The 13,666-nt window shown below is 47.4% G+C and overlaps 1 protein-coding gene across 1 annotated transcript in view; it reads left to right on the plus strand.

Moving 5' to 3' along the window:
• Positions 1 to 612: 612 nt before the first annotated feature.
• The window catches only part of hhipl1 (HHIP-like 1), a 43,395-nt gene continuing 30,341 nt past the window's right edge, over positions 613 to 13,666 (plus strand). The window contains exon 1 of the mRNA XM_072239777.1: positions 613 to 873. Within this exon, the coding sequence (XP_072095878.1) occupies positions 613 to 873 (261 nt within the window). The remainder of the gene's footprint in view (positions 874 to 13,666) is intronic.

The raw sequence follows: 13,666 nt of genomic DNA on the forward strand, positions 1-13,666 counted from the left end.
TGAAATGTACTGAGGAAGTCGGTCACGGCTAGAATTAGTTCCTGCTTGAGCAAGGACCGGGCCCTGCTACTACAGCAGACGCAATCTCATTGGCTCTCCACTTGTCTTTGGATCTCCTGAACAGTAGCAATGCCTACGTCAGGAGCTGTTTATTGATTACAGCTCAGTGTTTAACTCCATCACACCCTCAGAACTAATCAACAAGACACAAATCCCATACAATCACGGGGTGAATGTGCCAACCCTTTACAGGCAGTGGCGAGAATTGAACCCCAGCACTGTAAAGCACTACGCTCATGTCTATGCCACCTGGGCACAAAGCCCTTTGACTTTGACCTGACAACTCAACTTTGACTTTGTTTGATATTTTAAAACTTATCAATTCAGCAGATTTTTTTTCCCCCTGTTGTGCTAAGTCCTGTTTGCATTGAGCCATAGAATTTGGCAGACAAAGCTGTTTGAAGATTGCCCAACCTAACGATATCAGGCTATCGGCTGTGAGAAGCTACAGGGCAGAGCAAAGTGCATGCTCCAGAGTTACATCCAGATCCGTTGTTTTTACTGTCCCTTCCTGCAGTTTGTCAGCAGTTCCTTTCCCTCAGCCAAGCGAACATGGCCTGGAATCACTGGGGCTGGCAGTTCTGCCTCCCTGTTCTGTTCCCTCTGGTCAGATGTCACCCACAGTGCTTGGATTTCAAGCCCCCCTTCAAGCCAGCAAGGGCTCTTGCATTCTGCACACTCTATAGTGAGTTTGGCTGCTGCGACTCTGTCAAAGACAGAGAAATCCAGAGCCACTTCTACCGAATCATGGACAACTTTGATTACTCCCTGTACGCCACCTGCGCTGTGCAGATCCGGGACATTTTATGTGGGGTAAGTGTCTCTGAGAGATCACTACTAATCAATGTCTTTAGACACAACTGTTTACAATGTCCTTCTGGTTACCTTCACTTCTTACTCCCTCCATAAACTTTGGTTCATCCAAAACTCTGCTGTCTCCACTCTGACTCACAGTGAGACTCACCCTCATCGCCTCCACGCTCAGCATGCAAAATGGGATTAGTATACAACATAGAAAATTCAGTACAATCCAAGCCCTTCAACCCATGATGTTGTGCCTAAACTTTAACCTTTAACCGAGATCAATGTACCCTTTCACGCCCACATAACCCTGCGTTCCATTTGTATGCCTATTAAGTCTATTCAATGTCCCTAATGCACCTGCTTCTCCCCCCGCCCCTGGCAGTGCGTACCATGCACCTGCCACTCTCTGTGAAAAAAAACCTACTTCTGACATACCTCCTATACTTTCCTCCAATCACCTTAAAATTATGCCCCATCGTATTAGACATTTCTGCCTCGAAGTAAGGAGATGGCTGTCCACTTTATCTATCCTCTTATAATTTCATACACCTCTATTAAGCCATCTTTCATCCTCATTCGCCCCAAAGAGGTAAGCCTAACCCTAGCTTGCTCAACTTGATGGCATGAACATTAACTTCTCTATCTTCTGCTAATGCCCCACCTCCCCGTTATTTATTTATATACATACATTTTTTTCTCCCTCTCTCTTTTTTCTCCCTCTGTCCCTCTGACTATACCCCTTGCCCATCCTCTGGGTTTTTCCCTCCCTCCCCCTTTTCCTTCTCCCTGGTCCTCCTGTCCCATGATCCTCTCGTATCCCCTTTTGCCAATCACCTGTCCAGCTCTTGGCTCTATCCCTCCCCCTCCTGTCTTCTCCTATCATTTTGGATCTCCCCCTCCCCCTCCCACTTTCAAATCTCTTACTCACTCTTCCTTCAGTTAGTCCTGACAAGGGGTCTCAGCCTGAAATGTCGACTGTACCTCTTCCTAGAGATGCTGCCTGGCCTGCTGCGTTCACCAGCAACTTTTATGTGTGTTGCTTGAATTTCCAGCATCTGCAGAATTCCTCATGCTTGCTCAATCTGACTTGAACTGGTAAAATGGTGCCATTACATGGTGTCTCGTTGTGTGTGGTTTCGATGGGAATCATCAGATATTCCTATTTAGGATTACCGCAGTCACAGCCATGAGTACTTCAGTAAGCAACATCATTTTAAGACATTTAAAAATGTATCAATACTCATATTCGATGTAGTTCAGATGGCAGAATCTAGTTGCGAGTGCAGTTTCCCTTTAAGAAAACAGAAGTAGGGATGCAGCACCAGCCTACAAGTACGATTGAAATGCAGAGGCCTTAGACTGCCACTCCTAACTATCCTGCTGATGAATGCACAATGGAAAATAAAATTGAAGACCTCAGAGAAAGATTGTTGCACCAGAGGGATATCAGGGACTGCTGTGTACCCTGCTTTATGGAACCATGGCTCACATCCATAATTTTAGATGTAGTGTCGCATCCCAACGACTTTATCATTCTCTACCAAGACAGAACCGCTCAGTCTTTTAAAGACCAAGGAGGTGGAGTATGCTTTTCGATTAACTCATTGTGGTGCATAAACATGGTGGTTCCGTCTTAGTCCTGCTCACCTGACCTGGAACATCTAGCGGTCAAATGTTATTCATTTTATCTGCTAAGGGAGTTTTCTGCTGTCATCCTGGTCGCGGTGTACATTCCACCTCAGGCCAAGGTCAGGCTGGCACTGGAGGAGCTAAGCAACGTAATCAGCAGGCACTGAACTGTGCACCCTGAAGTCTTCCCTATCATTGCGGGGGATTCCAACCAGTCCAGCTTAAAGAAGTATCTGAACGACTACCACCAACATATCACCTGTGGAACCTGAGGAGCCAACTATTGTGCCACCATCAAGACTGCTCACTGTGCTACCCCATTCCCACATTTTGCAAAGTCTGATCACCTGGCTGTACTTCTACTCCCAGCTTAGAGGCAGAAAAAACCACAGATCAGTACTGAGGATCAAGATGTTGACACTCAGGAATTTGAAACTGCTCACTCTTTCCACTACTGATCCATTGATGAGGACTGCTGCGTGTTCCCTCGACTTCCCCTTCCTGAAGTCCACAATTAATTCCTGGTCTTACTGAAATTGACAGCAAGGCTGTTGCTGCATCACCTCTCAAATAGCTGACCTATCTTGCTCCTGTACACCTCCTTGTCACCATTTGAAATTCTGCCAACGATAATTGCGTTGTTGGCAAATTTATAGTTGTCCTTTGAGCTGTGCCTATCCACACAATTACTGGTGTAGAGAGAGTAGAGCAGTAGGCTAAGCATGCACCCTTGAGCTAGCTAGGAGAAGATTTGATCTTCGATCCTCACAGACAATGGTTTCCTGGTGAGGAAGTCGAGGACCCAGTAGCAGAAATATCGGAGCCTGTTGATTGGAACCGAAGGTATGATTGTGTTGGACAGTGAGTGTAGTCAATAAACAGCAGCCTGATGTAGGTATTACTATTGTCCAGGTGATGCAAGGCTGAGTGGAGAGCCAATGGGATTGCATCAGATATAGACCTATTCTGGCGATAGGCCAATTGCAGTAGGTCCAGTTCCTTGCTTAGGCGGGATTTGATTCCAGCCATGATGAATCTCTCAAAGCACTTCATCACTGTGGATGTGAGTGCTACTGGGTGATAGTCGTTGAAGCAGCTCACCGAGCTCTTCTTGGGCAGTGGTGTGATTGTCATCCTTTTGAAGCAGGTGAGAACATCCAACTGCAGCAGTGAGAGATTGAAGATGTCCTTGAACACTCCCACACATGTTGGCACACGTTTTCAGAGCACTACCATGTACGCCATCAGGGCTGACAGTTCACTCTATTGAAAGGTGTTCTGACATCAGCCTCCAAGGCAGAGATCATAGGGTCACCAGGTGCTGCACATAGGTGTACTTTTATTCTCCCCTCCAAAGTGTGCATAACAGGTGTTAACTCATCTGGGAGTGAAGCACCACAACCACTCACAGTACTAGGTTTTGCTTTGCAAACCCTGAAAGAGTTGACGTGCATCTGATTCCGCCTCTAACCTCACTTGAAATTGTTTTTCCTCTTTAAAGTAGCCTTCCGTAGGTCGTACCTGGGCTAATTGTATAGTTCTGGATCGCTGGTCTTGAAAGCCACAAACATTGAGCCCCCAATAGACTATAACTCCATCCATGGCTTTTGGTTTGGATATGCCTGGTATGTTCTTGAAGGCACACGCTCATACTCACAGGCCTTGATGAAATCGGAGACAACTGTGGCATATTCATTCAGACTTGAGGATGAATCCCTGAATATTGTCCAGTCTACCGCCCTTCTGCCTCTCAACACATTGATGTAATTACAAAGAACGCACGACAGAAGCTCTACTTCATTTTAAGTATGAGAGACTCTAAATGGCTGCATCACCGTCTGGTCTGGAGGGGCCACTGCACAGGATCAGAAAAAGCTGCAGAAAGTTGTAATCTCAGACAGCTCCATCACGCGCATTATGGGATGCATCCACAACACCTTCAAAGCGATGCTTCAAAAAGGCGACATCCATCATTAAGGATCCCCATCAGCCAGAACATGGCCCCTGCTCATTGCTACCATCAAGGAAGAGCTACAAGACCTGAAGACACAGAGTTAACTTTTCAGGAACAACTTCTCCCCCTTTGCTGTCAGATTTCTGAATGGACGATAAATTCATGAACATTGCCGTAGGAGCTTTCCCTGTATTTTTGCACTACTTATTTAATTATATGTGTAAGACCATAAGACCATAAGCTATAGGAGAAGAATTAGGTCATTTGGCTCATCAAGTCTGATACACTATTTTATCATGCCTGATCCATTTTTCCTCTCAGCCCCAATCTCCTGGCTTCCTCCCCCGTTCCCACCTCCGTATCCTTTCATGCCCTGACTGATCAAGAATCCATCAACCTCTGCTTTAAGTATATGTAAAGAATTGGCCTCCACAGCTGCCTGTGGCAACGTTCCACAGATTCTCCACTCATTAGCTAGAGAAATTTCTCCTCATCTCCATTCTAAAAGGACACCCCTCTATTCTGAGGCTTAGACTCTCTCACCATAGGAAACATCCTCTCCAAAAACTCCATCGAAGTTTCAGCATTCGATAGGTTTCAATTAGGTCACTACTCATCCTTCTGAATTCTAGTGAATGCAGGCCCAGAGACATCAAACACTCTTCATATCACAAGTTGTTCAATCCCAGAATAATTTTTGTGAATCTCCTTTGAACCCTCTCCAGTGTCAGCACAACCTTTCTAAGATCAAGGGCCCAAAACTGCTCACAATACTCCAAGTGAGGCCTCACCAGTGCCTGCAATAATAAGGTCTGCAATATAAAATCCTTGCTTTTATATTCTAGACCTCTTGAAACAGACTCAACCTGCAAAATATATACAGCATATAAACTTCTTATTATAATTTATAGTTTTTTTACTATGTAGTAACTGTACTGCCGCCAAAAAACAACACATTTCATGACATATGTTAGTGATATTAAACCAGGTTCCGATTCTGATTCTTATTCTATCCTCACAAAACAAGCTCTCAGATCCAGGCAGCTTCCTGATAAATCTCCTCTGCACACACAAATTTTTAAGAACAGCTTCTTCCCTTCCACTATTTGAGTTCTGAATGGACAATGTTGTTTTTTGTTACATATCATGCTCCGACCAACAAGCCACAGAACATTTCTAATACATTTATATTTGTATACTAGACAAAGGGGTGACCTGTTGGGACACCCTTTGAGAGAAGGGTAGTGCAGTCTGATGTGACCAGAATGGACATTAAATTTTCCTGAATGCTATTGGTATCGCTTTGCTTTGGAAACTGAAGAAGACAACCTCAGTTTATTAAAGAAGAACAATGCGTAGCAAAGCAAATATAGCGCCTCCTCGTTTAACGAAGGACACTTTTGATGGCAGCATTTCTGGCTTATCTGCCACCCTTGTGCCCCTCGTTGTCATTCTGGAGACGTGCAGTCCTTTCATCCCCCGTCTCTTCATCTCTTCTGCTGTTTGTTGTTTGTCTCTGATCCTGGAGATGTGCATTTCTCAGCTCCTTTGTCTCTTCCTTTCTCCTCCTTCTGTGCCTGTTTTTGTCATCCTGGAGACGTGCAGCCCTTTCATCCCCTGTCTCTTCAGCTCTTCTGCTGTTTGTTGTTTGTCTCTGATCCTGAAGACGTGCATGCCTCTCCTCCTCTGTCTCTTCTTCTGTCATCTTTTTTTGTCCTGACACTTTGATCCTGGAGTCGTGCGGCCCCAGCCTCATCCGATTCTTGTTCTCTCCCTCTCCTTGTCGCTTCCTGACGACGTTTGGCGTTATCTCTTGACCATAATGTCCCCCTTCCCTTTCCACGCGGCATAATTAGGCTGACCATTTTTTTTTACCCTAATGCTGGATAGAAGATACGAAGCAGTAACACCAAAGGATGCTGATTATTCTTGATGATGTGGTTGGCACTCTCCTAAATGGACGTGATACAGTCACCACTGTCCTTTGACTGCAGCAAAGGGTTTTATGGGTGCCTTGAAGTATGTCATTACAATAAGATTTAATTATCTCTTATTGATGGGTGACAGTCAGATCTGTCCCAATCCTGCACATGCTGATGGTGATTAGCAGATGTGACCACTCGAAATAGAGCTGCCCTGCCCTTTTGCTCCAGTAGGTGTCACTGCTGAGGCTGGCTGTGTGCATGTGTCGGGCTGTCACGTCTCGATTTCCATGATGGCCAGTCAGCTCTCGGTTGAAAGCCAGTCTGTTGGTTTTTGGCAAATAAGCAATTTTATACGAATATATAACCCTGAACTTTGCCTGCATTCTCTAAGTCAGTGCATTTTAATTCGATTTAGCCAAAATAAAGTGCCACCATAATGCACCGTTTGTGCTAGTTGGAGGTCACAAACAGACAAACAGACAGACAGAGCATGAGAGTTTTAGTAGTATATAGATGGCAAATAAAGTTGATCTGTGATCCTTGATCCTAAATATATGTGAACAGTTACTGGTTTGTCAGGTACTTTCACTCCATCTGCAAAAAGCCCAGATTTCCCATTTTAATTCCAATCACCATTTCCATTCTGACACGTCAGTCCATGGCCTCTTCTACTGCCACGATGAGGACATCCTCAGGTTGGAGGAGCAATATCTTATATTCCATCTGGGTAGTCTCCAACCTGATGACGTGAACACCAATTTTTCCCACATCTGTTAATTTTTGTCTCTCCCTCTTCCCTCATCTTCAATTCCCCACTCTACCCCCCCTTACTTCTTCTCTTCGCCTCACCTGCCTATCACCCCCCCCCCAGTGCCCCTCCTCATTCCCTTTCTTCCATTGGTTCACTCTCCTCTCCTATCAGATCCCTTCTTCTGCAGCCCTTTACCTTTCCCACCTATCAGCCTTCCCCAGCTCACCAACCTGGCTTCACCTATCAACTTCTAGCTTTACTTCTTCCCCTCCTATCTTCATATTCTGGCTTCTTCCCCCTTCCTTTCCAGCCCTGATGAAAAGTCTCGGCCCGAAACGTCAACTATCGGTTTCATTTCCATCGACGCTGCCTGACCTGCTGAGCTCCCCCAGCATTCTGTGCATATTGCTCTGGATTGCCAGCATCTGCAGAACCTCTTGTGCAGTTTGTCACTGAGGTTGCATTAATTATGCATTGAAGAATCACAGAGGCACACTCCTGGGGCTTTACAGCACAGAAACAAGCCCTTCAACCCAACTGGTCCATGCTGACCATCGTGCTTATTTACACTAATCCTAGTTGCCCGCATTAGGACCATACTCGAAAGTACTTAGCCTAGTTATTGTCTGTTCAAATGCATCTTAAATGGAGATTCAGATACAGATTTATTTGTCACATATATATTGAAACACACAGTGAAACGCATCTTTTGTGCTAACAACCAACACAGTCCAATGGTGTGCTGGGGCAGCTTGTCAGTGTCGCCGTGTTCCCGTGTTCCGGCACAGCATGAGGTTCTTTCAGGTTCCACCACCTCCTCCAGAAGCACGTTCAAGGGAGGGGAAGATGGCGGTGTGACGGCAGCGCGCGCGGCCACTTCGGTGGTGATGTCTGCTATCTGTCAAGTAGGAGACTGTGCACAATTCTGATTTGATGGAGACAGACGTGAGAGTACGGAGGAACATCTGGAGAAGTTCTGAAATGCCCGCTTCGCTGCCGCTGCTACTGTGTGGTAACCGGAATCTCCGGAGCTGAAGGCCCCGAAATCCTCGGCTTTGCCTGTTTCAGTGGCCGGGGCGAGGTCAAAGGTGCTTGGCATAGGATAGCGCTCGGGAGGCTGTATCGGAGGGGCTGGTCGGAGGATCGAAGTTTTCGGACGGATGGACTCAGTGTCGGCTGTGGTCGGCTGCTTCCAAGGCATCGGCAAGTTGACGGTGCCTGGAGGTTTATGGCAGGGAGTTTCTCCCTTTTGCCACCTGCTATTGGGGACTCGGGAGCTGATCGACTCAGGGACTTTTGAGACTATTTTTACCGGGCCCATGGTTTGTTCTTCATCAAATTATGGTATTGCTTTGCACTGTTGTAACTATATGTTATAATTATATGGTTCTGTCAGTGTTAGTCTTTGGTCTGTCCTGTTTTCTGTGATATCACTCTGGAGAAACATGGTATCATTTCTTAATGCATGTATGCATTTCTAAATGACAATAAAAGAGGACTGAGTCTTCTCATAATCTAATCTAGTCTAAGATATCCACCGTTCTCTGTGTAAAAACTTAACCCTCAGGTTCCCTTTAAAACAAATTCGGTGCTATAGATACAAATCAGTGACTAAAACAATTACTTCACTACAAATAGACAATACACATGAAATCAAAATGTTTACATTTCTATCAACGATGGCACTAAACCCCTGCGGAGCCCAATGGTCCCGGAATGCCTCCAAGGTCGCCGTGGACTGCACGTGTTCCTTCTCAATATTTACCTGGGCACAAACTTGTTCTGGAGCTGCTCCGGCCTATGGTCAGGCCACACTTAGATCCCCTCCAGTTCGCCTACCAGCCCCGACTAGAAGTTGAGGATGCCATCATCTACCTGCTGAACCGTGTCTATGCCCACCTGGACAAGCCAGCGAGCACTGTGAGGGTCATGTTTTTTGACTTCTCCAGTGCGTTCAACACCATCTGCCCTGCTCTGCTGGGGGAGAAGCTGACAGCGATGCAGGTGGATGCTTCCCTGGTGTCATGGATTCTTGATTACCTGACTGGCAGACCACAGTACGTGTGCTTGCAGCACTGTGTGTCCGACAGAGTGATCAGCAGCACTGGGGCTCCACAGGGGACTGTCTTGTCTCCCTTTCTCTTCACCATTTACACCTCGGACTTCAACTACTGCACAGAGTCTTGTCATCTTCAGAAGTTTTCGGATGACTCTGCCATAGTTGGATGCATCAGCAAGGGAGATGAGGTTGAGTACAGGGCGACGGGAGGAAACTTTGTCACATGGTGTGAGAATTATCTGCAGCTTAATGTGAAAAAGACTAAGGAGCTGGTGGTAGACCTGAGGAGAGCTAAGGTACCGGTGACCCCTGTTTCCATCCAGGGGGTCAGTGTGGACATGGTGGAGGATTACAAATAGCTGGGGATACGAATTGACAATAAACTGGACTGGTCAAAGAACACTGAGGCTGTCTACAAGAAGGGTCAGAGCCGTCTCTATTTCCTGAGGAAACTGAGGTCCTTTAACATCTGCCGGTCGATGCTGAGGATGTTCTACGAGTCTGTGGTGGCCAGTGCTATCATGTTTGCTGTTGTATGCTGGGGCAGCAGGCTGAGGGTAGCAGACACCAACAGAATCAACAAACTCATCCGTAAGGCCAGTGATGTTGTGGGGATGGAACTGGACTCTCTGACGGTGGTGTCTGAAAAGAGGATGCTGTCCAAGTTGCATGCCATCTTGGTCAATGTCTCCCATCCACTACATAATGTACTGGGTGGGCACAGGAGTACACTCAGCCAGAGACTCATTCCACTGAGATGCAGCACAGAGCGTCATAGGAAGTCATTCCTGCCTGTGGCCATCAAACTTTACAACTCCTGCCTTGGGGGGGGTCAGACATCCTGAGCCAATAGGCTGGTCCTGGACTTATTTCATAATTTACTGGCATAATTTACATATTACTATTTAACTATTTATGGTTCTATTACTATTTATTATTTATGGTGCAACTGTAACGAAAACCAATTTCCCCTGGGATCATTAAAGTATGACTATGACTATGACTAACATACCCCCTAAACATTGCCAGGCAGTCTACCCGAGGAAGTGAGAAACCCGGAGGTAACAGGTAGCAGAGGTAAAGGACTGAAGAAAAAGAGAGGACAGTGGACCATCGGAGAAATGGAAAGAGGAGGGACACCACAGGGAGGAAGGAATGGGATGATAGGCAGGTTTTGTGTGGAGGGAGGAGAATAGAAGGATTTAGAGAGTCTCTAGAATGAGGGAAAACAAAGATGGAGAAGAGGGGACATCAGTAAAAACAGGGCAATAGTAACCAGAAGTTAGAGGAATCAATGTTTGTGCCACCAGGTTGGAGGCTACCCAGACAGAAAATGAGGTGTTACTTTTCCGACCTGTGCTTGGCCTCATCATGGTTGTAGTGGACACCATGGACAAACTTGCTGGTGTCACTGAGGCTTTATAAGGCATTGGTCAGACTGCACTTCGAGTATTGTGAACAGTTCTGGGCCCCTTTATCTCAGAAAAGATGTGCTGGTATCGGAGAGGGTCCGGAGGAGGATCAGGAGAATGATCCTGGGATTAAGAGCGTTAACATGTGAGGAGCAATCGATGGCTCTGGGCCTGGACTCGCTGGAGTTCAGAAGACCGAGGGGAGGATCCCATTGAAACCTATCGAATATAAAGTGGGCATGAAGAGGATGTTTCCTATAGTGGGGGGGTGTCTAAGACTCCTGGAGTAGGAATACAGGAACGCTCCTTTATAACAGAGATGAGGAGGAATTTCTTTTGCTAGAGGGTGGTGAATCTGTTGAATTCACTGCCATGGACGGCTGTGGAGGACTAGTCATTGAGTGTATTTGAAGCAGAGGTTGATAGTTTCTTGATTAGTCAGGGAGTCAAAGGTTACAGGGAGAAGGCAGGAGGATAGGGTTGAGAGGGATAATAAATTAGTTATGATTAAGGTTGCCAACTGTCCCATATTAGCCGGGACGTCCTGTATATTGAGCTAAATTGGTTTGTCCCATATGGGACCACCCTTGTCCCATATTCCCCCACTAAGGTAGAGCATTTCTATGAAACCATTCGTAAGCCGAAATGGTGTAAGGTGCAGAAACAATTACTATTAATTTACATGGGAAAATTTTTTGAGCGTTCCCAGACCCAAAAAATAATCTACCAGATCATAAAAATAACACATAAAACCTAAAATACAACTACCATATACAGTAGTAAAAGCAGGAATGTGTCATGGTCCGGTCCATGATGTCCGTATTCCGGTTCACGGTCCAGTCCATCAACACTTGCTCCAGGTTTTCCTGTCTACCCTGTTTCTGTTCTTGTTGAGTTCTAATTGAGGCAGCTGATGCTCATTGGGGTTGGCTGCATAAATACCTTCAGAGACCAGGGCGTGGCTGCTGGATTGTTCTTGTCCCCACTCCTTGTATCCCTTCCTCTGCCTTCTGTTGCCTCACCTGAAGCCCTGCCTTGTCCTGCCAGTAACTCTCGCCTCGCCTGAAGTTCTCGTCTTGCCTTGCTTTGCCAGAAGCCTTGCCTTGTCTTGCCGGTAACTCTCGCCTCACCTAAAGTTCTCGTCTTGCCTTGCATTGCCTGAAGTCTTGCCTTGTCTTGTTGGTAACTCTCGCCTCGTCTCGCCTGCAGTCTTGTCCTGGAGCCACCCTGTACCTAGCTCCCTTCCTGTCCCTTGCCTCTACCCAGGTAAGCCAGGCTGTCTTGCCGTTACCCGTGCTTGGTTCTGTCCCTTCCTGTCCCTTGCCTCCGTCAGATAAGCCAGGCTGTCTTGTCCTTACCTGCGGTTGGTTCTGTCCTTTCCTGTCCCTTGCCTCCGTTGGGGTAGCCAGGCTGTCTTGCCATTACCTGCGGTTGGTTCTGTCCCTTCCTGTCCCATGCCTCCGTCAGGTGGTGATCCGTGCCCTGCCCCGGTGATCCATGCCCTGCCCAGGAGGAGCCTGCCTAGCCTCAAGCCTGAAGACTCCAGCCTCCTGCCTCCTGCCAAGCCTTGCCTCTAGCCTCAAGCCTGAAGACTCCAGCCTCCTGCCTCCTGCCAAGCCCTGTCTCTAGCCAAGCCTGAAGCCTGAAGACTCCAGCCTCCTGCCTCCTGCCAAGCCTTGCCTCTAGCCTCAAGCCTGAAGACACCTGCCTCCTGCCTCCTGCCTCCTGCCAAGCCTCGCCTCCAGCCTCCTGCCTCCTGCCAAGCCTCAAGCCTCAAGCCTCTAGCCTGTAGACCCCAGCCTCCTGCCTAGCCTCAAGCCTGAAGACTCCAGCCTCCTGCCTCCTGCCAAGCCTCACCTCAAGTCTCTAGCCTCTAGCCTCCTGCGCCTCGTCTCTAGCCTCTAGCCTCAAGGCTGAAGACCCCAGCCTCCTGCCTCCTGCCAAGCCTCGCTTCTAGCCTCAAGCCTGAAGACTCCTGCCTCCTGCCAAGCTTTGCCTCTAGCCTCAAGCCTCAAGCCTGAAGACTCCAGCCTCCTGCCTCCTGCCAAGCTTTGCCTCTAGCCTCAAGCCTGGAGACCCCAACCTCGTCCTGCCTGTCTGCCAAACCTCGTCCTTGCCTAGTTCTGGGGTCCAAGCCAGGGGCAAGACCCAAGTACTGGGTCCTTGTCCAGTCTCTGGCTCGGAGTCTAAGCCCGGGATCCTAGCTCTCTTGTCCAGTCCTGTTCCAGGTTCCCGGTTTTCGTGTCCACGTCCTTGCCCTCAGCCTGTATCCTAGTCCTGTCCCTAGTACTTCAATGTCTGTGTCTTGCACTTGGGTCCGTTCCCAGCCACCCTCCGTATGACAGAATGATATGATAAATCACAGCCTATATAAAGTGGAAATAATGTATGTACAGTGTATCAGAATTGGGAAGATTAAGCCAAAACGGATTTGTAGAAAAAACTCGGCACGTACACACATGCACACGTCACGCATGCACAAGGCTTCATGGTCATGGTAGTCTTTCTCGGGGTAAACACAAGTGTCCTGTATTTGACTGCTACTTTTGTCCCTTATTTGGGAGTGAGAAAATTGGCAACCCTAGCCATGATAGAATGGTGGAGAAGGCTTGGTGGGCTGGAATGGCCTAATTCTGCTCTTATGTTTTATGGAAGGGGAAGACAAATTACTGCAACTGTTGTGTTATAAGCATGACATTAACCATTTCCACCCCTCCATCCCTCCAACAGATTCTACCATCCACCCACAGACCAGGGACAATGAACAGCGGCCAACTAACCCACCACTCTGCACATCTTTGGGATGTGGCAGAAAATTGGCGTGCTGGGGGGTGGGGGCGGGTACAGGGTGAATCTGCAAACTCCAGTCATTGAGAATTCAGGATCGAACCAGCTTTTCCTGCTGCGCCACTGTGCTGCTCTGATTACGTGAGTTTCAAAGATCACTATCTCTACTGCTGCTCTGTACAGAACAAAGAGCAGTTTCTCTAACCCAAGTTACAATCGTAGAGAATTCTCCAGTCACAGAGGCACAGGCAAATTTTTGCACTAGGTGCTGGTTGAGTGTAAGTG

The sequence above is a fragment of the Mobula birostris genome, chromosome 1, assembly GCF_030028105.1.
Source record: "Mobula birostris isolate sMobBir1 chromosome 1, sMobBir1.hap1, whole genome shotgun sequence".
NCBI lineage: Eukaryota > Metazoa > Chordata > Chondrichthyes > Myliobatiformes > Myliobatidae > Mobula > Mobula birostris.